Raw genomic sequence first — 26,882 nt, 5'->3', positions numbered from 1 at the left:
GCTGAGCAATGATAAGATATCACTGTCTTTCTCTTATCTTAATCTTTGATCACTTTGTATGTGAAAAGATAAGTTGATAGTGTTAGAAGCTCATCTGTTCAGAATTCTAACTCTTCATCTTTATCATTTTCTTTCATCTCATTCTCACCTGTCTTCTCTTCTCTATCACTCATATGAAGAAGAGTATCACACTTCTTCTGACTTAACAACTGAAATAATTTCTCTAAGATCAAGGTCTTTTTTATCATACTCACTGTGCCTGTCTTCACAGCTGTTGACTTCTTCTTGAGACTCATCATTTCTGTGATTTAATCTTTCATATGTTGTGATTTTTGTTAATTTCACTATGTTAAATTTTAGCAAGATGTGTGAGAAATAAGAGAAGAATAAGAAGAAAGTGATTATAATATATATATTAATATAATCATTCATCTACACTAACTTCTATCACTCACAGAACCTTCTTTTCATCACAATGAAACTTTCATTCTCATCTATCTCATCAAAGAACTCTTTCTCATTCAAGCTTCTTATAATTTCTTTACAATCTCTTTCTTTTCTTATAGCTGTTTTTAGATTAAAGAACTTCTGTCTCTTTCTTATCATTTCTTTTCAAGCTATTCTTATATCTTTCATTCTTTATAGAGACAAACAATTCTTACAGCTGATTACTCTTTGTATGAATAAGTGATTCTATCACTCAGTCTTCTCTTTTCTATAATATCTACAGTATATATAAACAGACTAGCACTTCTGAATAATATCTATCTCTTTGAGCCTAGCATCTGTGATACTCATCATCTTTTTTCAACATCATTTTTTCTTCTCTATGAACACATTCTTTTGAATAGAGAGACTGTGATGTGCTTTCATCTTCTATTCAAGTCAATTCTCTATTCAGCTCTAGCTTCTGTTTCATTTCTTACTGTTTTCTGAAGCTTCTGCTTCTATCTTCTCTCTCTGTTCTTTTCTTCATATGTGATCACTTCTTCTATGAGAGCTTTCACTTCTTCTCTACAGAGCCTTCATTCTTTTCTTCATATATAATCACTTCTTCTATGAGAGTGTTTACTTCTTCTCTACAGAGTCTGTAAGAAATCCCGCTCCTCGCGGATCCTTTACCCCTATTCCTATCTCTCGCGTAATCAATAGGGCTAGCGGCCCTTGGCTACATACAACTATATAGACTGGAGTTCGCGAATACTATTTATAACTCAGCTTGAATACTATTATACATTTGATCTCTACATTTTATCTTTCTACTGTGAACACTTCTAGTAGTTAACAGTATATATCATGTCAAGCTGCAAACACTCAAATAATTGCCTGTGAGCACTTATTCTTACATTTCAAGCTCAGTCAGTCAGCAATCACCTGTTATAACTGAAAGAACTAGAAACTCATATACTCTTATCTCTATGAACTCTACTGCAGATACTCAGAAGCAGCCACCTGAATCATAAATAACTCTCATGAAAGAAGTCTCAGAGAACTTATCAATCACTCACAGAACATCATTCTCTGCATCTCAGACAGAGAAACTCTCTGAACTTATAAATGAATCAATCTCAGTGAAGAACATTCTTGAGCATCTCTCACAGAACTAAGCTATTTTTCTACAAGAAATACTTACTGTCTGTAAACATTCTTGAACTAAGTCTCTAGACATGATCTTCAGAGACATCTGTGAACTGAAAAGAAACTTTCTTAAGCTGTGATCACTTAAGGTCACTTATTGAATCACAATCTATAAAAGCTTTTATAAGTTTGCATTTGAAATTGACTTATAAGTCTGACTGTGTGATATGAAAGATGAAGAAGCTGTTATCTGTATAATGACAGATCTCTATTACACTGAAGTCAAGAACTGGCTGAATTATCTAGAGAATAATCATGAGAGATTTCAATGATCTGTTCTCAAGACCTATCTAGAGAATAAGTTAGAAGACTCTGTGAGCTGAACAGAGAATATCTGAGCTGTAATTATCAATATTAGAAAAAGAGATGAGAAATCTGATAAAGACTATTTACAGTACTTCATGAAATTATGATATGAATTGAGATCTGTGAAAACAGGGCTCTGAAACAAGACCTGAATGATGATATTTATAAAGAAGCTGAATAAAGATATGTAGAACAAGCTCATTGAGTAAGACTCTAAGTTCTTAACTCTGAAGAAACTGATGACTCTCATTCATCACTTACAGATCACTGTGAGAGTCACAGATCTGCAGAGAGCAGATCACTGACTGACTCTGTAAGAATCAGAACAACAGAGAACAGATTTGCTGAAAAAAGATAATAAGATATAGAGAGATTCATGTCTGACTGCTAAGCAGAGAGAGAGAGCTTCATAAGCTTCTATGAATAGAGTGTATAACAGAGAGATTAAGAAAAAGAGACTTTACTTCATCTGTTCTAAATCAGAACATCTCTGTGTAAACTGTTCAGATAAATTAAAATAGAAATTTGAGAAGTTACAGACAGAGTCAGCAACAGCCTTCTTAAGAGTCTTGAAGCTGACATCTGAATCTGTTACTTCTCTGATGAAAATGCTTACTTATGAAGAGAGACTATGCTGCAGTACTGCTGCTCTGTAAGTATGAAAAGTATTGATAAACTCAGAATCTCAGATTACTGTGATGTTTCTAAAGCTTACAGAGTGAATAAGCTGAAAGATGAAGACTGAGAATCTACTCTTATAATAAGCAGAGTATGAGAACTCAGATCTGAGAGCTGAGAGACTCATAAGAATCATCTTTGAATTATAAGATCTCTCTGAAATCTGAAGAAGATTTATGAAAACTGTGATTATTACAGATATTACAGATAACATGTATTTAAGACTTATATAACTTCAGAGACATAATTCACACATAGCTGTCTGTGAGTCAGGTTTATACTTCTAATCAGTGTTGACAGACTCACTTATAGAGATAGAAGCAGTTGATACTGTAGAGTTAGTTAGAGAAGACAAGCTCATCTATATAATGACTTTGTAAGTGTCTGAGAATCTCACAGTTATGAAAACTGAGCTTCAGATATCAGAGAAATATTGAGATCTTGCAGAGATATTCAGCTCAGCTAAGGCAGCTGAGCTTTCTTCTCACTGTAAGAAGAATCTGATAATAGATTTGATAGAAGAGTAGAAATCCTTCTGAGAATCAATCTATAAGCTCTTTCATCACAAGACAGAGATCTTATGAACCTATATAAAGAAGAATCTGAAGAATGACTTTATCTGATCTTCACAGACCTCTGTAAGAGTCTCTGTGATGTTTAGAAAGAAGAAGAATAAAGATCTCAGATTATGTATAAACTATCATAATCTGAACTTCAAGATAATAAAGAGCTGCTACTCTCTGTCTCTGATTGAGAATGTGATCAACTGTCTTACAGAAGCTGTCATATTCACACAACTGAATATAATTAATATATATATATAACTGTAAATATAATCTGAGAATGAATGAAAGACTGTCTTTAGAACTGCACTGAAATTGTTTAAATATCTAGTAATATCTTTTGATCTGACTAATATCTCTACAGTATTTCAGTCTTTTATTAATAAAATACTTCATACATATCTGAATGTCTTCATAATAATATATCTGAATGATGTGATGATGTACTCTGTGAAGAAGAAAGAACACACTGAGCATGTACAAAGTGTGTTGAAGATCTTAGATGAGACAGAACTGTATATTAAGCTTATAAAGTATAACTTCAGTGTCTGCTGAATTAATTTCCTAGAATATGTAATCACTGCAGATGATATTCAGATGAAATCTTCATAAGTTAAGACTATTCTATCATAATCAGAGTTAATTAGTATTTATGAGATTCAGATCTTTCTGAGCTTTATGAATTTCTATAGATGATTTATCTTTATATTTACAAGAATCTCTTTGACTCTTACAGACATGCTGAAGAGTGAAAATAAGAAGAAGTCATTCTGTGAATAGAGAATGAAAGAATTATTGAGAAGAAAGAACTGTGAGAACTTTCTTATCTCAGAAGTTTATAAGATCTTTATAAGATTGAAATAGATATTTATAAATACAGTGATACTGTTTCACTTTGATTCTCTTACTCTTAATCAGATTGAAGATAGATGTCTTCTTCTTTATAATTTCAGAAATAGTCTTATAACTACAGTTAAATGAGAACTGAGTTTCAGTGATCTTTTTCTCATAGAAGATACAATCTGCAGAGATCAACTATGACATTTATAATCAGAAGCTTCTCATGATAGTGAAATTCTTCTGTTACTGATATCACTACTTTGAGAACCTTGTAACAGTGATTACTGTTAGAACTGATTATAATAGCTTACAACAGTTTACTTCAATCAAGAAACTCTTACAGTAGCAGATTTACTGAGCTCAGAGACTAAGTAAGTTCTGATTCAAGATAGAATATATTAAGAAAACTAAGAACTCAGCAGATGAATTCTCTCACAGATCAGACTATATTAAGAAGATCAGAGTGACAGATATAGAGAAGCTAGAGAAGACAGAAAAGCTTTGTAAGATACTCAGACTGAGTATTATAAAGAGATTGACTGAAGAGTCTTTTAATTCTCTGTAAGAGAAGAGAGAGAAGAAAGAAGAGAAGTCTGCACAACTACTCTCTATAACACTGAGAGTCAACACTCTGAGAATCTCTGTAAGAATTCTTGAAGAGAGTATCTATAATCTGAAGAGTTTGCAGACTTTAAGAAGCACTGTAGAAGATCTGATATAAGAGAAAACAGAGTATAAGTCTTTATAAGATCTTCTATTCAGATTATCTGAACTGCAACTGAAGAATGAATATACTCAGTATATTCAGAAACTGCTCACAGCAGAGATTAACTCTGTAGAAATAAAGAATTAAAGAGACTTAAATAGTCTCTTGCAAAGAGAGGACTGAATTTATATGCCTGTGAATGAGTTTCTATGTGTAGAACTTATTAAAAGATATCATGACTCTTCTCTAGTAAGTTATTTTACAGATACTAGAACTCATGAGTTACTTATAAGAAAATACTTCTGACTGAAGATGCAAGAACTTATGAAGAAGATAGTGAATTCTTATACTATTTATCAGAGTTTGCAGATAGTGTGATTCAGATTATATGAAGAACTTACTTCTCTATTTATCTCATAGAAACCTTGAGAATAGCTAGAAATGAATACTCTTATAAGTCTCTCTGAAAGTAAGAATATATATAATGCCTGCTTTGACAGTGTGCTGATGATAGTGAATCACTTTATCAAGATAACACACTTTATACTCACTCACAAGAACTTGAAGTCAAAGAATTTGACTCATATCTTCATTTATAATGTGATCTGATTGTATGAATTATCTGTGAATATTATCTCAGATAGAGAATTAATCTTTACAGAAGAGTTCTGATCTGATCTGATAATTATACTGAAGATCTCACAAGATCTAAGCACAGCTTTTTATCAATAGACAGATGATCAGATAGAACACCTGATGAGTATATTAAAACAGTATCTGTAATACTTTGTCAATTACAATCAGAATGACTGAGTACATTGATTATCACTCACAGAGTTTATATATAATAACTCAAAGTATATCAGTACAGATAAAACTCTCTTTAAGATGCTCACTGAGACTTATTCATGAATAATCTTAATGAATCTGTGAGAGTATACTATAGAGTGTGATAATGTCTGTGAATAAGCTGAGAGAATTCAGAAGATTCAGAAGAAAGTCTATGAATTCTTGAGAAAGACTCAAGAGTATTAGAAGAGATACTATGACTTCAAGTATATTATAAAAAGTTTCAAGAAAGATAATAGAGTCTGACTAAGTTTAGAAAACATTATCATGCAGAGATCTAGTAAGAAGCTGAATCTCTTATAAATAGAGTCTTATAAGATTATAGAGAAAGTTAGTTTACAGTTCTACAGATTGAAACTATTATCTGAGTTATAGATATATAATATTTTTTATATCTCTTTACTCTGTAAATATAAGAAATTCTTAGAAGAGAACTCTATGACTCATCACTCTATCTATGAAGTACTAGAGAGTAAAAGAGAATATCAGATCAAAGAGATTGTTAACTCAGAGAAGTAAGATTGTAAGCTCTGATTTAAGATTCAGTGATAAGAATATTCTAATAAGATAAATAAGTTCACTTAAGAATTATCTGAGTAGATAAGATATCTGCAGAAGCTAAGACATAACTTTCATACTATGAATTCTGATAAGTTAGAATAGTATAATCTTTGCTAAGAACCTGATTGTGATAAAGATATTAACACTGTTATTTGTAAATTCTAGTCTATAAGATAATGAGTTTCTACTGAGATGAACAGTTCATGATGTATGTAAGAAAAGAAGAAATTATATTCTTATTAAAGCTAAAAAATAAGAAAATAAACAGAACTGTGAATACAATTTAGAGATTAATAAAGAAAAAATAAAGAAAACTTACACTTATATTATTAATATCTGTGACACTTAAATCTCTTACAACTATCAATTTCTCTCTTCAAAGAAGCAGAGAGTATTATATCTGTGATACAGACAATTATTACATTTGATATAAAGATTATCAGAAATGCACAGACTTCAGAGAAGCTGAATATCAGAGTGTGTACAGTTGTAGCAGAGTCTTGAAGACTGACTGTCTATATATGTAATCAGATATCTCTTATAAAACTGTGTTCACTCTCTCAGTTATACTGAAGTATTCAGTCTGAAAATAATTAATATATGAAGAGAGAGCTCATCTACTCAGATTAACTCTTATTATAAATTTATAGCATTTGCATTGCCTTAATTACTCAGATTTTATGAGTACTCAGAGACTCATCTTCTATTAATAATAAGATTGCAGAAATGCACTGCAGTATGAGAATCATTGATAGAGAATCTAAGCATATTTACATATGTCTGATCAGAGATTGTGTGAGTAGAGAGAGAGTGATTATAGATCTGCAGAGCTGCAGAAGATACTGACAACACTGAGAGCTTTGTAAGAACTGTTAGCTAGAATCTGTAAGAAATTACTTATAAGAAGACTTACAGCAAAGAGAGAGACTGTATTACTTAAAGTCAGAGACTGATCTGAGAAAGAAATAAGATGAGCTGCTGATCTGAAGATCAGATGCAGTGATAGAGCTGAGAAAGATGAAGATAAAATTATAAGTAGTAATGTCTCTGCTTCATCAGCTAGTAAAAAGTAATTAGAGAAGTTGCAGAAACACTCATGAGAAGCTCAGCAGCAGTCAGATATTATTTATAAAGATATTGAAATTAAAAAATTTTTATTCTTGAGAAGTTCTTGAATCAATATGTGAACATTGTTAGAAACACTCTCTCTCTATTATCTGAGTGAAAACACTTTGCAGATGAATAAGAATACTCACAGTTTATAAGAATAAAAGCTGTTATGAAAAAAGAGAAAAGAAGATGAGATTTCATGAATAGATCTGAGATATTTATACTACTCTAGAGAGATTTGCTTACACTGTGAGTGATTCTATGAAACAGTCAGATCACTCTAGTAAATAAGAGTAATTATGAATTGCAGACTTGAATCTTTCTATATAACTATAAAGAGTAATTGCAGACTGTGAATATCTTGATTCTACAATTCTATAAAGTTAGTGAAAGAATGAAAAATTCCTCACAATTCTACAATATCAAAGAATAATAATTTATAAGAATGAGTGAAAGATCAACTCATAAATATTTCTCTTTGATAGAGATAATCTTACAGAGAGTGATTCATCTGTGAGATAAATCTATATAATAATCATATAAGAATCTTATGAAAATGATTAAGAGTTAACTGAAATTCTTCTGTATGAAAGATGTGAGATGAATCTGTGTAATAGTCAGAGAAGAATCTGTAGATTATAAAGAATCTTACAGAATAAGAAACTGAGTGACAGACTCTTTTCTCTTTATAATAACAAGGGATTTTTCCTCACTGAGGTTTTTTATAGATATGAAGAATTTTTAGTGAGTATTACTACAGTGCTGAGCTGATTCTATGAAGTCACTCAGTGAAAGGCTTCACAGATGAAGTCTTAGAGAGAAGAAAATATATAAGAAATCTTACTTCTCATAGATTCTTTATCTCTATTTCTATCTCTCATGTAATTAATAGAGCTAGTGGCCCTTGACTACACATAACTATATAGACTGAAGTTTGTGAATACTATTTACAACTCAGCTTGAATGCTATTATACATTTGACTTCTATATTTTATCTTTCTACTGTGAACACTTCTAGTAGTTAACAGTACATATCACGCCAAGCTGCAAACACTCAAATAATCGCCTGCGAGCACTTATTCTTACAGAGTCTCTGTTCTTTTCTTCATAGATGATTACTTCTTCTACAAGAGTTAATCTCTATAAAACAATCACTGAATATATAAGAGCGTACGCTCATCTCTCATCTTTTAGAGAATAAGACAAGTTTTTACTCTTATATCTGACTCTACATAGCAGCGTACACTACATGTCTCATCTATTCTGATTATAGATAAAATAGATATCTGATAATAATATATATATTAATAACTCTCTTAACTATATATTATATATATGTTTTCTATTTTAGTTTCTGATTAAAATATACTCTTAGAAGCTTGATATCTGATAATAATAAAATAATATATTTATTTATTATAATAAATTCTGTTATTTAATCTCTTTTTCTTTCAGTGAAATAAATTAACTTTATCTTCTTAACTGAGAATTATAAGTCTATTCATCTTATTCATTCTTTAATTCTAGAGATATCTATTTATTGAATCTTTTACAGATTACTTTCTACATTTAATCTGATTCTTCAGTAGAAATAATTATTTATAAAAATAGATATATCTTTATTATAATTTACTAATTAATTAATCAGATCTGAGTTGAAGAAGATAATGAAAAGAATTAAAGAGAGAGAAGATTCTTAAGTAAGATTAGTATTAGAAAATAAGATTATTTTAATACTGAAATTATTAAATTTAATATTAATAGATTTATTTTTCATAAAGTTCTGAACTTATCTATATACTATCTGAGAAATTCTCATCTCTCTGAGTCTGATCTTCAGTGTGTATTTATTTATCTCATTGAAGATCTCTTTAATATTAAAGAAGACTAGAGTTAGAACTCTACTGTATTTTCAGATTTAATTAATAATACTAATTAGAATTAGAAGTGTTTATTTCATAGTTCTGCTTAATCTGACTCTGAATTGTATATTTAAGAGAAGATTATATTTCTCTGTATAGTATATAAGACATTTCATAATCACTCTCTTCAGAATCTTTCTCAGTATATTAAGAAGTGAGATTGAGCAGTATACTTCAGAAGCTGTGTAGTTCAGTTTCTCAGGTTTCTGTAGTACTACAATCACTGCAGTCTTTCAACTTGTTAAGTAGTGTCTCAGTCTGATTGATGCTTTGAAGATCTGATGTATGAGTTTTAACAGGTATTTTCATAGACTCTTTCACACTAATGCTGAAAGACCATCATTTCCAGAGGCTGATTTGCTTTTGATTCTCGCCAGTGTTGCCAGAATCTCTTCCTCTGTGATTGACTCTCAGAGCAGTTCCTCCCGGGTTGAGATGAGAGATTCTCTCAGTGAGAATATAGCTGAAGAAAAGAAACTGTTCAGTAGTATTTGAGCTTTGTCTTTGTTGTCAGCATATTCAGTGTTCTCAACTACCAGGGCCGGAATGTTGATGTAATTATCTGAGAAGCAGATGTATCCTGCTGCTTTTCAAAGATGATTGCCCACACTCACTTTGTCAAGAAATTCTTTCCAGTGCTCTCACTTGACTTTCTCTATTATTCAAGTCCATTCCCTGCGCTTCCGCAGCGCGTCCATGTGTAGGGCTTGAGTGATTGAGTGGTTGCTTCCCCACTCAACGCAACTGACCTGCCACCTCCTTCAGCTTCTGTTGCACTCGGACTGCTGTGTTTTCAGGTCTCGGCTGAACCAGTGTTTGGTGTAAGGAGATGGTCTTGCGTGCAGGGTGTGCTTGTCTATTTCTGCTATTATTGTTGTGATTAATCTGCCAACTATTCCATCCAGCTGAGTTGTTGATTCAATCCGTGGTGTAGAGATTGCCTTCTCTACAGCTTTGCCAATCTCTTCCCAGTTCGCTTGATTGAAAAGTCTGTGTGACTGGCTTGAATCTTTCTGTTTCAGTTGCAGATCTCATTCTGAGTAGATCACTAGGTGGTCGGAGCCGTAGTTGTCTCAGTAGGGGTGGCATTTGAGTAATTGATGTGGGATGTTACTGAGTGTGAGGTCGAGTGTGAAGTATGTGCCTGGGTGGCTCGCTGACCAGAAGGTGGTGGTGCCAGGTGGGAGACAGCTATGGAGTTCTTGAGCCTGTATGAAGTCCAGGAGGCCCCCGGTGTCTCGGGCTCATCTTCAGTTCACCTGGATTCCACCCCACATCTGATGATGTCGGTTGAAGTCCCCTGCGATGATCAATGTGGTTGCAGGCGAGAGCCGGATTGTCCGGCTGATTTCGTTTAAGGTCTGGCGTATCGGGTTGTCTGCCGGGTCGAATGGCGGGATGTATGTGGAGAAAATTAAGATCTGGCTTTCTCCTATCTGGAGCTCGATTGCTGTTACATCTGGGCTGTGGCACCGCCTTTGCCGGTATGCCGAGGTTGATATGCGCTTGTTGACATATATTAGACTGCGCCCCGTGGCGTGTGTTTCGGTGCATGATGTTTGAAACACCCTCCAATGTGGGTGTTGTATTGGTGTTGTATAATATGTGAAAGGGGGTTCTTGTACGAGTAGCACCTCCAAATCTCCAATTTTGCGGTCATTGAGGAGTGCTTCTATGGTCGAACGTTTTTTGTTGGCGTTCAGTTGTAAAATCCGCAGTTTCTGTGTTAACATTGAAGGCTGGTAACATTGGCTCTCGATTTGCACTCTGTTGCTCCTGTCGGGTGGCGTTCTGCGCAGTCTGCGCATTTAGGAGTCGACTCTCGAGGGCAGTTAGCTGTGTTGTGCTCTCGCGTACAGAAACCACATCGTAGTCTCTCTTTGCAGTTCCAGGCCAGGTGGCCGAAGGCCAGGCATCTGTGGCATCGTTTCTTCTTGATCTGATATGCCTCAATGCTGCCTATATATCGATGTCCAAACACCATTCCATTGTTTACCGCCCATTCGGCAGCTTCCGCACTATCGAACCATATCCCAAGTGATGCCGACGCGCCTAGCGTGGATTCCCTCTTCTTGAGCCATGCGATTTCTTCTACCTTGTATCCCTTTTGGGCGAGCTCATTTTCCTCTGTTATCTTCTTCATGCTTTGTGGTTTGTCCTCGGTGTCGACTTCATGTGTGGGTGTTCGGTGTACTACCACACCAAATCTGGGTCTGACCAGCTTTGTTTGGCTTCCCAGGTTCCGGAGCCACCCCCCGTTCACGCTGGCAGTGTCTTTGGAGGCTTCATCCCGGAAGCGGATGATGTACCCTGTTTTTGTGGTTCCTACCCCGATGATCTCGACTCCTTCGGTTGGCGTATTCTTTTGTAGGGCGTCTGTGACCCTCGCTTTGACCTCTTCCACGGGGAGATATCTTGTGAGGGACCCTCCATATTCCATTGGGTCGGAAGCCTGTACCGCACTGATACGGACGCAGAGCGGGGGGTCTTTCCTGTCAGCTTTTGTAGATGCGGACGTTGGGGCCGGTGGAGGGGTTGATGATTCGCCATTCGTTCCGCCGTTGGAGGCAATTGATGCCCAAGATCGTTGATCCGGTCTATGTGTCACCTGGGTTCTCAGAGCAGTTATCTCATCTTTAAGGCTCGAGTTTTGCCTGATTAACTCTTTCTGGTCTGCTTTTAACTCTTCACAGCATGTTTTGAGAGTCTCCACCGCCTGGCCTTGTTGTGCGATGATTCCTTTCAGCTCGGTTATAAGCCATGCAATTTCGTCAAGTTTGTTCGGGTGTCCATCGCTGTTGCCTGTAAATTCAATGTTTGGGGTGCCATTTAGTTGGACAGCCGTGAAGGCGTCGGTTTTCTTTCGCTTGCGTGTTGGTTTCTGCGTTTTTGGTTGGGTCGCATACTGGCGCGTCGTCGAATTAAAGTTGATCCACGTTGCATCCCTGGTTCCAGGCTCCACATTCGGCTGTTCCCCGTCGTTTACCACACTTCTCGACATCGACCGGGTCACCGCAGCCTCCGGTAACTGGTCTATCTCGCTTTCGATGTTTTCTAGCATTTTCTTCCTTGTATCGCAACCTTGTAGTCCTTCTTCGCGACCTTGACGGTCCGGACCAGGAGGACGCCAAGGCGTGACAACTATGGCCATGATTGGTTTGCTTTATTTAGTCAGTCCTTGACGGTCCGGACCAGAAGAACGCCAAGGCGCGACTTTGAGATGGCCTTGATAGTTGATTGGTGTTCTGCATGAAGCTAATAGTCAAAAGATGTGGATCCCTATTCAGTTCATTCAAGAATGAGATAGATAAATGCTCAGACACTGTTGAATTAGATATTCTCAACCGAGCTTTCTGCAGTCCGACACTCGACATCAGTCATGGTACACAGAAACATTTTCAAGATGCATCTAATATTTTCATAAATCTATTCTTGAGTAGTTGTTTAATGTCATAGATTCATTCCTAAATGCCCGTAATGTTACACGCAGTTTAACGCATGGCTCCTGACCAATCACTTGCTGCAGGAACAGCCGACATCGCCGACATGGGGATATTCAACAAACACAAAAAATCATGGAGAGACATTAGCCGCAGACCTGCATCTTCCAGCTTCGTACCTTTTCGCGGCCCGAGCCACGAATGTGAAAAGGAGGCGGCGGAACGTCAAAGCTATGATTCTATCTCAGAAGAATGCTACTGGGACTGATTACATCATGAATCAAAGGCCTCATGATAAAACGACTCTCGCCTTTATCAGCTCAGCGATCACACAGATGCGGACAGGAAAGATTGGACTGCGAGCATACCTCCACGCCATCAACAAAGCTGACACCAACAAATGCCAATGTGGTTGGGGACCACAAACGGTACGCCACATCCTTCTGGAATGCCGAAACTGGATGGAAGAACGAAACCGAATGTGGGGAGGCATGTGTGGACATAAAACGCATTCTCTGTAGCTCGTCAATGGCGGTACAAGCAGCAAAGATGATTCTGAGGACTGGGCTCCTGGGACAATTCCAGGCAGTTCCATCCACAGTACTCCAAGTGATTATTAGTAAACAGAAGCAGAGGAGTATCTGAGCTCTTGTAGAAGGTAGCAATTCAGTCAATGAATAGCTTGATCTTTGAAACAAGAGCAGAAGTGTCTGTATTTATAGTTGTACACCAATCAATCAAAGGCCTCATGACGGATTTTGTCTTGAGACAATGTACACAAGACAGTGGCAGACCTAAGAGAATCCTCCTAGACCATTCTTCACGAGTGAAATATCACATGCCTAGTCTCTTGGTAGTAGACTCATATTCTTATTAGCATATGTTGTATTTTGTCTTGAGTCTGCTATCTAATGATTTATTGTGTCACAGGCTGGGTGGCACAGCAGCTATGCCAGAACAAGACTACATCACTCTTGAGAGTCTCTACTCATTGCGCTTACGGGCTCGAGTCTATCAGCATACCTCAGTCTGCATATTACATTAAATTTTATGATCAATTTTCCCTGTCTTGGAACGGCTGACTTGGGGAGACTGTTGACCTGGGGAAAACGGCTGACTTGGGGAGACTGCTGGCCTGGGGAAGACGGCTGACTTGGGGAGACTGTTGGCCTGGGGAAAACGGCTGACTTGGGGAGACTGCTGACTTGGGGAAGACGGCTGACTTGGGGAGACTGCTGACTTGGGGAGACTGCTGACTTGGGGAGACTGTTGACCTAAGAAGGCTTGCAACAAAAGCAGCAGTGCGACAGAAATGTTCTGGGAAAGACGGCTGGCTTGAGGCCAGAACCTTCCCCAAGCCAACAGTCTCCCAAGTCTTCTCTAAAACTTGAATATGTTTTCGTCTCTACAATTCTATAAATTTTGGAATGATCACCCACTTCAGTTCTCATGACAGAGTAGTTGTTCTCATTTCAATGCTATACATGGAATACTTCTGTATTTTTACTCCTCAGTATAAATATTTTCAGTGAGAACAGAGAGATATGCGAGAAACAACAACAGAAAGCATGGCAGTGCACTATAGTACCAGATTTCTCAAGAGTTGCTGGAAACCAACAGTTCAAGAAAGCTTAGTCATTTGAATTTTTTTTGAAAGAAATCGCGCGCGGCAACATTCGCGGCTTCTTTGGCCAGAGAGATGCGTAGGAGAGCCAAATGGGTTGTGGTTGAAATGGATTGCGAGCGAATAGGATGGCGAGCGAAATGGATTGCGGGTGAAATGATGGTGTGTAAGGAACTGTACGTACTGAATCGTACGGTAGATCTCAATCAGGTAAGGAATAGTGAAGGAGGAAACTAGAGAGATATTGAGTGGGGAACAACAACAGGAAGCGCTGCAGTGCGCTACCAGTTGATATCTCAAGAGTTGCTGGAAACCAGCAGTTCAAGGAAGCTTAGTCATTTGAATTTTTTTGAAAGAAATCGCGCGTGGCAACATTTCGCGGCTTCTTTGAAGCCGGAGAGCTGTGTAGAAGAGTCAAATGGGTTGCGAGCCGAAAGGAGTGCGAGCCGAAAAGGAATGCGAGCTGAAAAGGGATCAGGTGAAGAGAAGAGTTAGCCGAAAAAGGGGCGGGCGATATGGAGCGCCAAAAGAACACCGGCTTGGCTTGGCTTGGCTTGGCTTGGCTTAGACTAAGCAATCACCATGTAGACCTCCAACTCTTCCGCCTCTTTCCACCACCCATGATTTCAATATTAGATGCGAGGTTGGCCATAAAAATTTCTACCTAGTAGCTCTTGACAACACCAGTGATAACCTGACGACATGTTCCGCAGGTTGCGCCAATGGGGGGAAGGCATTTTGGGCAATACCGATGTCCACACAGAAGGGTCCTCCACCCTGATGGAATGATATAACAGATCTGACATTGACATTGATGCTTCAGCTCACGGACTTCAGTCTCAAGCCCACAGACTTCAGTCTCAAGCTCACAGATTTCAGTCTCAAGCTTGCCGACCAGCCTGTCCTTTCTAGTCATTTCTGCACACAGATGCTGCACTTCTTCTTCCAGCGCTTTTCTCTTCGCATGCTCCGCCTTGAAAATGTCATGAATTCCCTGGTTTGTGGTTTCCTATCTCAATATCAGCAAAGAAACGGCCCCACCATGAGCCACACGGGGAAGAGTCTTACCAAAACAGTGCCCAAGTTGGGTATTTTACATTTTTTCGGTGGCTGCCACATTTCGGAGGGTGCTGGGCCATCAAATAGAGCCTCATACATCGGATAGCTGTAGTCTGTGCGGGGCCTCTTTCTTCACAGCTTTCACACTGGGGGCTGGTGTTCATCCATCTCCGCATCTGAACTGATGATGATAGTGTTATGAAGCCCGTCGCGAGGACTATCAGCTGACGCCATGATTAAAGGATGGTTGTGCCCTGGAAATGCAGCTCACTAGGAACAGCTCATGCTGCAAGGAGGTGACTCCAGATGCGAGGCTGTGGGTAAACAAAGAAGAATGATGAAGAGCACCAGTGGGGGAAAATAGATTCTTTTATGTTCGCTCGGTCGCCTTCGAGTACACAAGGGCCTCCGGGCGGGTTTCAGCGGTGTAGGATGGGAAGTGGAAAGGAATTGAAAGAAAGATGGATTCAAAGGCGGGAGGGAGCCCATATATATACCCAGGGCCGGGGAAGCAGTCACGCGAGTTCAGGCTGTGCTGTCTCATCTGTTGGGAGCCAATAAGCCTCACTGAACATGTGCAGGGGAATAGCGTCGCAAATTTTCACTGGCAGTCAACACCCTGAGACCCTAGGGAAAAGCCCTAGAACCGGATGGGCTCGGAGTGAGATGGGGAGAACAACCTTCGTAGCCAGTGAACTGGGGTCGTTAGGCGTGCTTTCCCTCTTCGATTCCTTTCCGGTGAGGGAGAACCGTCGGCAGGTCTGGGAGGTAACATCGTACGTGGAGGTAGCCATGTTGTGAGATGAGATGATGAGATGCTGTTCTGCCCCGATCCAGGCGGCACTTGACGTCTCTATATGTCCCACGTTCAACGCCCCCCTGCGAACAGAATAGGTCGAGGATAGGCAAAATGGTAGCTGAGATGTGCCTTGCGTGGGTCGCCAATCATCCACACTGAAGCAGCTGCCGAACCGGGGGATGATGCATTGAAGGGGAGGACCATCGCAGACATACTCCTGGCTTCACCCTCATGCCATATCGAGCCCATGGACATCTCGTTTCCAATCACCCAACACGTAGCGAGATTCGAGGCACAACTGCATGTCAGCGCTTCTTGCCAGAGGGCGCAGCGAGATGGGCGCCAGATCAACGAACTTGAGCTCTCATCCAGTCAATATTGATCAGGTGGAAGGACAATCCCACACCAAATGAGCACTTGAACCAGTCAAATCTGCCCCAAACCCTCCTGATGCGCCAGGAAAGTTAACCGACCAACTTCCAGACCTTTCCTACGGTCAGTAGGACCGGGGCAAGAGGCAAGGGGCTGGCACGTAATGGAGGCCGAGCTGCACCCAATCCCAATCATTGAGGCTTATCATTTTGCAATACACATACCCACGGGTACGGCTTGGCAATCCCATGATGGCTTTATACGCGAGAGCAAGATGAAGCAAAATACAAAATGCAGCTTGTGCTCTGCTCCTATAATTCCCGCTGGTTTCTGTCCACAGGGTGCTGGACCCTTTCCTCCAGTCAATAAGGCGAGGGATAAGGGGCAGGCATGTAATGAAAAGGCAGAACCTGACCCACAGCCAATCATCTGTCCTGGAAACAGTGCGACAACACCCCTGACTTCCCCCTGTGCTGCTTTTGTCAGAGGCGCAGTGAGGTAGGTGTAGGAGAAGCAGACTCCCCGCCAGTTAGAATGGACCAGGTGGAAGGTAATGCTGACAGGTGATGCTGCCAGTCAAATGAACATGGTCTAAAAGGCTATAAAAGGCACTTCCCCTCTCATCTGAATACAGCCTTCAGTCTCCTTCAAAATCTTCTTCCCTCTTCAAGATATTTGCTCGTCTTGCTGCACGTCCTCAACATGGATAGACAAGGAACCGAGAACCCTCCTCCATTACCCAGTCAGCATCTGTCGCCCGATGCGCAGCAAAATTCTACCATCCCAACTTATCGCGATGCGTTGGGTGACTTTCTCCAGAAGGTGCCATCCCAAACCCATGCCTCGGGTAAGAATTCAATGACATATTGCCTCCTCCCCTTCTCCTCTGTTTTGCTCTATATAATGCCCTCTTCTATTTCTATTTCTCATGTCAGACTGCAGCCTCTTTTAACGTCCCAAACAAGCGGCTGTCTGTTGACAGGACCTCAAATAACCTGTCTCAACATTCTGGCGACATCGAACCCGAAGATAAAGACAATATCTCAGATTCTGGGGCTACAACAGAACCTTTGGCTGATGGCGTGTTGGAGAATCTTCACTATCGGTATGAGGCGGGGGAGGTTGAGAGGAGTCCTAAGATCTGTCATGTCGGAGAAAAGGTATTGCGAGACGGTAATTATGTTCGCAATGTGCGCTATGTGGTGGAAACGTATCTCCCGGACAATTGGCTCCCGGGCAATGCCAGGCTCAAGCTGCGGAAGCAGGAGGAGAAGCAACAAAGAAAGAAAGAGAAGATACAACGAAAGAAACGTCTGAGCACATTACGTCCTCGACCATCAACACGCAATTAATGGAAGATGGGATGTTCGCTTGTCAATTATGCCAACCAAAACACTCATTTGTTTATTTGATATTATAATACCCAATCATTTATCCACCTGCTCGCCCTTGCATAAAATTAGAATATAAGAGTCGACAGAGTGGTGGGCTACCACCCAAAGCCAATTTCCCTCGTGGGATCAGTGAGTGGTGCCCGAAGTCAGTTCCCTCAGAGACTATATTGTCTCGGGGAACTGTTATAATTGTGGTCATTTGATAAGAAAATGTTGTTTTCTTCGTGGGTTTCATGTCCTCGGGTACTCACCACCCTGAAGAGCCGTAAAATGATGGCTTCTCTCATTGAAATCGCGGCCTTCTTTGGGTGCTAATTATTCCTGCGGAACTGAACACCCTGGGGGAATCCCTCCCGGCTTCCAGAGATAGAGTCCCATGTGGTGTCAGCAGCCTTAAGGAAGTGAACTCCTTGGGGAAGGTGATCCCTTGGGAGATGCCACAATTTTGAGCGAAAAGGCCACAAAGATAGAATTCTTTGGGAGGGCCATGACTTGAGCGAAAGGCCATAAAAATAAAGGCCCTTGGGATGCCATAATTTTTGAGTGAAAGGCCACAAAGAATGACGATCCTAGAGGGACGCCACTGAAAGACCAGAATACTTAGAACTTCTAATTGATTCTCAGGGGTAGCCATGATTTCTGCTCAAAGCGACGATAATCTACTAATCCCCAAGGATGACATTTTGCACTCACGATGCTGAACGAAAACCACAGAAATGAGGCCCCTGACGGATACCATATATTTTGAGTGAAAGGCAACAAAAAATAACGATTCTCAAGGGGCGCCACCAGCTTTTGCCGAGAAACCAGAATACTTGGAACTTCTTATTGAGTGTGCAATCAATATAAAATTTAACTTTCCAAAACAGGCAAAGGCTCTGCTTAGTAATTTTCTCTACTTCATTGTAATTTACAACAAACAAATTTTCATCTATTCATGCTTATTCTCGAGTTTTCCTTGTTTTCCCCTCTTCCCCTCTCTGGACTTCAGATATTTCATGTAGTTCTCGCACGTTGTTTGGGATGGAGAGGGATAATGCTTCTCCTGTCTCTGTAAGAGTGTGTCTTTTCTGGGCTGTATCAGACATGGCACTCACTATGTCTTCATCTGGTGATGGAAAGTGGCTGCTCAGGGAATCAGACTTGTTAAAATTAATTGTAAAGTACTGATTGTCTTCATGGATGAGAAGGTAGACACCTTTGCAGTGGCAGTCATCGAAGTAGCTGCGCAGCATACATTGGAGTGTGCCTTTCTGTTGATAACGCATCTGTACAAGTCTACTGTGCGCAGTCCATGGCTTCTTGACATGCTTTGAGTTTGATGGTTGCATAATGTAGCATTTGATTCCAATGAAGATAAAGATCTGGGACTTGATAGTTATCTCTTGGCACAATGGGAAGAGATCTCAATTTATAGCCACGAGTGAGTGTTGTCTAGAAATAGGGTGGCGTTCATTGAGCCAAATGGCGCTTTTTAAAAGTGTACTTCTGTCGAACGTCTTTTCGAACGATCAGTCGTTTTGCCGCGACGATTGCATGCTTGGGCCACGATCTGCGATCCGAAACCGTGGCCCTCGCCATTTTGACTCGCGACTCACGCGATCCGAATTCATGGCCATGATCTGCGATCCAAAACCGTGGCCCTCACCATTTTGACTCGATTTTCTACTCGGCCACGCCATCTGAATTCATAGCCACACTTTGCACTAGAGCAGATATTGTGCTTGGACCAGAAGAAGTCTACAGAATTGGGAATGAATAAAATGCCCACAAATGTAAAAAGTCGAAATTGCAGGAATGACATCATTTAGAGACGCGTTTAGTGATTAAGAAACCGTGGCTCCATAGTGCGTACTTTACCGCTTTCTCTCATCAGTCTGTCACCATGTCAAATATTTTCTTCCCGTGTCGTCGCATTGCACGATATGCGTGGAATACGGCAATCATGCGCAAAAGGGTGACTAGTGGAGAATTCTCACCAGTTCCACTCCAAGGTACCCTGGGCGGCTTCTCGAGCTGCTACTCACGCTAGTTGCTTTTAGCACTGTAATTGGTGGGTCTCCAGCGGCTATTTCAGGCGCCCTGTTGATTTCAGAAACTGTTGAATTTATTTTTGATTTGACTTTTTGAACTTTTGAAAATCTTTTCTACATTTTTGATCTTTTATCTTCTTATTTCTTTTACTAGTCAGTACTTTCTTTGCTGTAAGTCAGCTTTTATTCTAGGACATTTCCATCGCACAGGACATTTCTGTCGCACTGCTGCTTTTGTTGCAAGCCTCTTTTTGTCACCAGAACATTTCTGTCGCACTGCTGCTTTTGTTGCAAGCCTTCTTTTGTCCCAGGACATTTCTGTCGCACTGCTGATTTTGTTGCAAGCCTCTTTTTGTCACGCAGGCAGTTATGCAGCGTACGACTATAAATACAGGTGTTTCCGCTCTTTGTTTCAAAGACCAAGCTTTTCGTGGGCCGAATCGCTTCCTTTCCGCCAGAGCTCAGACATTTCTCTACCGATAATCTTATCTGTTCTGTATAAAACAATGCATGTGTCCCAAATCCATTGGCTGGAGGAAATGGCAGATACCATGTCGGTTTATCTCAGCGGGCTCAGACCTCTGGCTCGGTTTGAACGGGTTGCAGCATTATTATTAACTAGTTAATCCGGCATGACACTAACCTACTTTTGATACAAGTCATGTGCTCAGAGCAATCCTCGCCAGAGGGTCTGAGAAGAAATGATTCCATCTTCAATGGAGATTCCTGAGATTTACAAGGATTTTTCAGATTCTTTAACTTTGACTTTCTATTACTATATATTCACATATCTTTGAGATTTGAAAATCACCTTAGCTTATAGCTAAAGAGAAGAAGAATAGAAATATTTCTTTAATATTTCAAAAAAATCTATATTTAAGATAGATGTATACTCTTGAAAATAATCATATTTTTTAATCTCAGAATTTCTAAGAGCTTTTTTTTATATAAGGAATTGAATTAAAATTCCTGTGTTCAAAAACATACTAGTTAACTTTGAGATGATACTTCTATTCTAAGAACTTGAGATATGAATATAAAAATCAGATACATCATAAGAATATTATTATTCTAAGATTTCAAGATAATACAGAAATGATGAATCTATGAAGTTGAGTTGAAATTCTCTTTCATACTCAGAGTACTGAGTAAATTCTTTCTGTGTTACTTAGACTGATTATGTGACCGTGTCTGAGACTAGAACCAGATTTTTTAATAGTTTCATTATCAATTTAACTAGACTGACTGCTGAGATTATGAATTTCATGTTTAGTTTCATTTGATCTGATCTTATATATTTCTTGATATGAATTTCACTGAGACTAATTATTAAATAAACATGCAAAGTGACTATATATCAGATCTTAAAATGAAATCATGACTTGAAAAAAATGAGAAAGTGATCTCATTTAGTCTCATTTAGTCTCATTCTTAGTATAAAGTTACTATTTTTAGACATTTTAAGGTTTTTTTTAGACTATTTTTAATTTTTTAAAAAGTAACACTTTTTGATAATACTCAAATGAGATTTAAAGTCATTTAAAGTAATAAAAATAATTTAAATTGAGAAGTGAAAATCATGATCTCATTTGAAAAATATAATAAGAGTAGACAGTAAGTCTCACTGAGACAGTATGAGACTACTATCTAATATTAGAACTGTGTAATGAAATCTGTCAAATTGACAATGAAACTATCAAAAATTCTGATTCTGATTTCAGATACAGTTACACAGTCAGTCTAAATTTAACTGATCTCATTATACAGTTTTAATATTAGATAGTAGTCTTATACTGTTTCAGTGAGACTTACTGTCTACTCTTATCTAGACTGGTCAGCAGAATCATAAATTTCACATTTAATCTCATTTAATCTGATCTCATACATTTCTTGATGTGAGTCTCACCAGAACCAAGCCTCAAAAAAATCTGAAAATGAATCATTTCTAAGAGAAATGGCATGAAAAATGATCAGATTTAATTCAAGAACAGTGAAATAAGAGTAATTTCTCAGAATAAACTGTGAAAGATAATCATTCTTCTAAAATCAGAATGAGACTGAGACTGAAAATTAAAATCAGTCTTATTCAGTTCATTCAGTGATTGCTTATATAATCAGAATTTGATAATGATTATTGATAATGCTCATGAAATAACTAAATACATTCTTATACAAGTTTATTTTTCACTTTCTCATAAAAACTACACTTCTCTGATATACTGTGATCAGAGGTATTAAACTGTCTGATAATTCTATGTTTTACAATCATGAGTTTCTTGATTGTTTCTTCTTGTAATTGTCTCTGATGATAGTGATAAATATCTTGACTTGAGTTGAACTTTCACTTCATTCCCACCCCTGTCAATGAAATTGTCAGAATATCACATGTTATCAGTGTAACAGTTGAATATGTACTCTTAACAATTTTTCATAACTCTAGAATTGATTTAGCATGTAAATTTATCAGATTATCTTGAAGATAGCAGTCAAATTCAGTTTTACAAGCATGTAGTTTTGCCTGATTTTCAGTTGCAATCAATGTATATAAGTTCTGTTTCAAAGTTAGTATTATAGTTCTATGAGATATGAAGTGTTATCAAAGATTATTACTTACTAGAGAATTGTATTTCACTGTCTTCACATCTAGACTGATCACCGAAATCATGAATTTCACATTTAATCTCATTTAATCTGATCTCATACATTTCTTGACGTGAATTCTACTGAGACTAATCATTAAATAAACATGCAAAGTGACTATATATCAGATCTCAAAATGAAATCATGACTTGAAAAAAATGAGAAAGTGGTTTCATTTGATCTCATTTAGTCTCATTCTTGATATAAAGTTACTATTTTTAGACATTTTAAGGTTTTTTTAGACTATTTTTAATTTTTTAAAAAGTAACACTTTTTGATAACACTCAAATGAGATTTAAAGTCATTTAAAGCAATAAAAATAATTTAAATTGAGAAGTGAAAATCATGATCTCATTTGAAAAATGTGACAAGAGTAGACAGTAAGTTTCACTGAAACAGTATGAGACTACTATCTAATATTAGAACTGTGTAATGAAATCTGTTGAATTGACAATGAGACTATCAAAAATTCTGGTTCTGGTCTCAGACACGGTCACACGGTCAGTCTATTCACATCTTGAATATCTACTCATTTAAATCTCTGATAGTTGGCATTGTAGTTAGACTGACCATGTGACCGTGTCTGAAATCAGAATCAGATTTTTTAATAGTCTCATTATCAATTTGACTGATCTCATTACACAGTTTTAACATTAGATAGTAGTTTCATACTGTCTCAGTGAGACTTACTGTCTACTCTTATCACATTTTTCAAATGAGATCATGATTTTCACTTCTCAATTTAAATTATTTTTATTGCTTTAAATGACTTTAAATCTCATTTGAGTGTTATCAAAAAGTGTTACTTTTCAAAAAATTAAAAATAGTCTAAAAAAAACCTTAAAATGTCTAAAAATAGTAACTTTATGTCAAGAATGGGACTAAATGGAACCAAATGAGATCACTTTCTCATTTTTTTCAAGTCATGGTTTCATTTTAAGATCTGATATATAGTCACTTTACCTGTTTTTTTGATAGCCAGTCCCAGCGGGATTCATGTCAAGAAATGTATGAGATCAGATCAAATGAAATCAAATGTGAAATTCATGATTCTGACAGCCAGTCTAATTGTAGTAGTCTCAGGCTAATTTAACATATGAGTCTTGTTTCTTCTCTGTTCAATCTTGAGAAGTGTAGATGTTAACTCAATGAAAGAAATCTAGTAGAGCTGCTACTAGACTGATCATATAACCGTGTCTGAGACCAGAATCAGATTTTTTGATAGTCTCATTATCAATTTAACTGATCCCATTACATGGTTTTAACATTAGATAGTAGTCTCATACTGTTACAATGAAACTTACTGTCTACTCTTGTCACATTTTTCAAATGAGATCATGATTTCAACTTCTCAATTTAAATTATTTTTATTGCTTTAAATGACTTTAAATCTCATTTAAGTGTTATCAAAAAGTGTTACTTTTTAAAAAATTAAAAATAGTCTAAAAAAACCTTAAAATGTCTAAAAATAGTAACTTTATATCAAGAATGAAACTAAATGAGATTAAATGAGATCACTTTCTCATTTTTTTCAAGTCATGATCTCATTTTAAAATCTGATATATAGTCACTTTGCATGTTTTTTTGATAGCCAGTCCCAGCGGGATTCACGCCAAGAAATGTATGAGACCAGATCAAATGAGATTAAACATGAAATTCATAGTCCCGGCGGCCAGTCTAGCTGCTATAGCATAGTACTCTGCAAAAGATTGTTCAGTTTTGCTGTAGTAATATGTCAGTTTATTTCTTACAGTAATAATAGCCTGCGCTATAGCATCATCTCAGACTGAATTTCTTTTTAAGTGATTCAACTGCTTTTCAAGATAAGTAAATAAACTGTTATACACTTATCAGACTGACTGCAGTATTAATATATAAGTGATTAAGACTGTCTTTATTATCTTATAAAACTGAAACAGTAAATTAATCACATATTTCAACTGAGTGCACTTTATATTAGAAAGTTTCAATATCTGAATCTTTTCCTGATCAGAGTGTTGCACTCAATAATCAATTATCTGATATAATTAAAGAGTCTGAACAGTTATCTTATATATTAAACTTCACTGTGTTCTAATATTCTGTATCATATTCAGTGATGTGACTGATTTGTTTATTTATTAAATATCATGAAATTGTTATTATTATTTAGAGAAGATACAAATCATATTAGCAATGTTTTGAATCTGTGATATTTAAATTATTAGTCAATCTATTCAAAATTAACAGTAGTATTATTAAAAAGCATTACTAAAAAACAATATTAAAAAGTGTTATTAAAAAACATTATCTTTTGTAAAGTAAATGTAAAAGTTACTTGAGTAATCACTTTCATCTCATTCTCATCTCAAGAATCAGCTATCTTATTATTCTTTGTCTCAATGTTAAGATTCTTTATCAGTGTTTATATCACAAGTTAAATCATATGAATAATGCAGAGAATATGATCTTATTTATTATTTCAGAAATATAAAGTTAATTTTTGCTTCAAGCTCTTCACTATAGTGTAGTTATTCACAGTATTATCAGTTATAATTATAAGAAGACTGAGACTAATATCTTAATAGTCATTTTTAATCACAGTTATTAATATCTCTGCTATATAATTCTCAGTATGACTACTAATCAATGATTTAAATTCAATTACTGTCTCTTGATAAGTTCAGTTCTCATCAATATAATAACATGTAACTCTTATAAATGTAAGATTGTTTATACTAGTTCATACATTCACTGTAAGAGACACTCTTTAATGATTCTTCAACTCTGATTCTAGATATTGTATATTGACTTTGTGGTTCGGAAGAACGTACGACTGTCGGATAATAACGCGGCCGCTTCCGAACTACTAGCATACGCGTGTAAAGGGGCCATAGTGTATGCTAATTAATTTAGCATACAAGATTACAATATAAGAAGCCGGTGTATGTCTGTAATTGTATGCTGGCTTAAGCAACCTTTGAATCATATCTGATAGCATGTCTAAAAACTGGTGAGAAGTGCAGACTCCTCCAGGGCGTGATAATTCTGTCTATGAAGTGATTTGTAGTTATCATGTCAGTGTGGTTCTAGAATGTCTCAAAAGATAGTGTATGAAGAGTGATGAGTGGAAGAGCATCTGATTGATGCTGCTTCACTTGTTAAGGGAAAACTTCATGCCCAGGTGAATACCATGTATGAGACACGAACAGATGAGATGTGAGAAAGAGAATGGGAGCAGTGAACCAGATTCAAAGAAGTTCACTCCCTACTCAAAAGAAGGATAAAAGAGGGGGTGGCCACCACCGGAGTCGTACGATGATAACAGAGTGATATAGCGATATAATGATATAGTGATATAATGATATAGTGATATAATGATACAGTGATATAGTGATATAACAATACAGTGATAATAATAGACATCATACAATCAATGAGAAATCACTGAAATGAATACCTTCTCTAGCTGATACAAACAACACTCTTCTCTGCTACCTGAACTGAAAGATATGCAGAACCTCTCAGAGAGTTTACTCAAAGCAGTAAGAAAAGCAGCTGAGACTGTCAAATCAGAATTGAAGCTTCATACATGTACAAGGATTCTAAATGAGATTAAGGTCTTGTGTACACAGTGACAGGCTGAGACAGAGATCAAACAACAATTGACATTCACTGTGAATCAAGTATTCACTATGAAGAGCTTTGCTGACACAATCATCATCATTAATAAGAATAGAGAAAACCAGATCTTAGACCTGCAGCAGAAGATTGAATGTTTATACAGACAGATAACTACACTGAACCTGAAGATCTCATCATGATTATTTACAATCTCTTCAGAAGTGTACATATTATCAGAGATCACTGCACAGAATAAGAATCTGAGCATGAAATATATCAAGTCAGAAGATCTGTCAGAGTCATTAAGCTTCAATAACAACTGAAAAAATAATGCTGCAATCAGCTGACTAAGTCAGATGTGATCATATTATCAGATTGAATATGAACTCACAGACAGACAGTTAACAGAATTTCAACAAGTCTTAAGATCTGCTGCATTTCTATATGAAAAAGTGAAGTTATTATGAATAACTGATGAAAAGATAAATCTCACAGATCTGAAGTGATATTCATTCTCATAAACATGAAATGAGTTTTTCAAGTGAATCTTACACAACTTTGAGAAAGTGAATGTGTGAGACAAGTGTTATAAACACTTCACTGAGTGTAGACAAGTGAGTAATCTTACATTATACTTCACACACTTCAGCTTATACTATCTCATATTGAATGAAGAGCTTTCAACATCTTTCTATTTACAGATCTTCATTCATGATCTTACATCTGAGTTGAGAGCAGAATGAAA

At 37.4% G+C, this 26,882-nt stretch overlaps 7 protein-coding genes across 7 annotated transcripts; 2 read left to right on the top strand and 5 right to left on the bottom strand.

Annotated features, from left to right (window-relative positions):
- Nucleotides 1–10,899: 10,899 nt before the first annotated feature.
- BDCG_08841 (zinc knuckle domain-containing protein) lies at nt 10,900–12,421 on the bottom strand (the record flags this gene model as incomplete). The annotated part of the gene is made up of 1 exon (XM_045424620.1): nt 10,900–12,421. Exon 1 carries the CDS (start codon nt 12,322–12,324, stop codon nt 10,900–10,902), a length of 1,425 nt encoding a protein of 474 aa, XP_045273296.1. The 5' UTR covers nt 12,325–12,421.
- A 425-nt stretch (nt 12,422–12,846) lies between these two features.
- BDCG_08840 (uncharacterized protein) lies at nt 12,847–13,233 on the top strand (the record flags this gene model as incomplete). The annotated part of the gene is made up of 2 exons (XM_045424619.1): nt 12,847–13,041; nt 13,135–13,233. The coding sequence occupies 2 exons, from the start codon at nt 12,847–12,849 to the stop codon at nt 13,231–13,233; spliced, it is 294 nt and encodes a 97-aa protein (XP_045273295.1).
- Nucleotides 13,234–14,817: 1,584 nt separating this feature from the next.
- Nucleotides 14,818–15,763, bottom strand: BDCG_08839 (uncharacterized protein). Its single transcript, XM_045424618.1, has 2 exons — nt 15,306–15,763; nt 14,818–15,246 (listed from the first exon to the last, which is right to left on the bottom strand). Exons 1-2 carry the CDS (start codon nt 15,393–15,395, stop codon nt 14,902–14,904), a joined length of 435 nt encoding a protein of 144 aa, XP_045273294.1. The 5' UTR covers nt 15,396–15,763; the 3' UTR covers nt 14,818–14,901.
- Nucleotides 14,876–17,892, top strand: BDCG_08837 (uncharacterized protein). Its single transcript, XM_045424617.1, has 2 exons — nt 14,876–17,314; nt 17,410–17,892. Exons 1-2 carry the CDS (start codon nt 17,170–17,172, stop codon nt 17,817–17,819), a joined length of 555 nt encoding a protein of 184 aa, XP_045273293.1. The 5' UTR covers nt 14,876–17,169; the 3' UTR covers nt 17,820–17,892.
- On the bottom strand, nt 15,908–16,090 carry BDCG_17866 (uncharacterized protein; the record flags this gene model as incomplete). Its single annotated transcript, XM_045426912.1, has 1 exon — nt 15,908–16,090. One exon carries the CDS (start codon nt 16,088–16,090, stop codon nt 15,908–15,910), a length of 183 nt encoding a protein of 60 aa, XP_045282698.1.
- On the bottom strand, nt 16,165–16,350 carry BDCG_17865 (uncharacterized protein; the record flags this gene model as incomplete). The annotated part of the gene is made up of 1 exon (XM_045426911.1): nt 16,165–16,350. One exon carries the CDS (start codon nt 16,348–16,350, stop codon nt 16,165–16,167), a length of 186 nt encoding a protein of 61 aa, XP_045282697.1.
- A 107-nt stretch (nt 17,893–17,999) lies between the features above and the next one.
- On the bottom strand, nt 18,000–19,192 carry BDCG_08836 (uncharacterized protein; the record flags this gene model as incomplete). The annotated part of the gene is made up of 1 exon (XM_045424616.1): nt 18,000–19,192. The coding sequence occupies one exon, from the start codon at nt 19,190–19,192 to the stop codon at nt 18,803–18,805; it is 390 nt and encodes a 129-aa protein (XP_045273292.1). The 3' UTR covers nt 18,000–18,802.
- Nucleotides 19,193–26,882: the final 7,690 nt, after the last annotated feature.

This window comes from Blastomyces dermatitidis, assembly GCF_000003525.1.
Source record: "Blastomyces dermatitidis ER-3 genomic scaffold supercont1.12, whole genome shotgun sequence".
NCBI classification, from domain to species: domain Eukaryota; kingdom Fungi; phylum Ascomycota; class Eurotiomycetes; order Onygenales; family Ajellomycetaceae; genus Blastomyces; species Blastomyces dermatitidis.
This window is presented reverse-complemented; position numbering and strand designations above follow the sequence as displayed.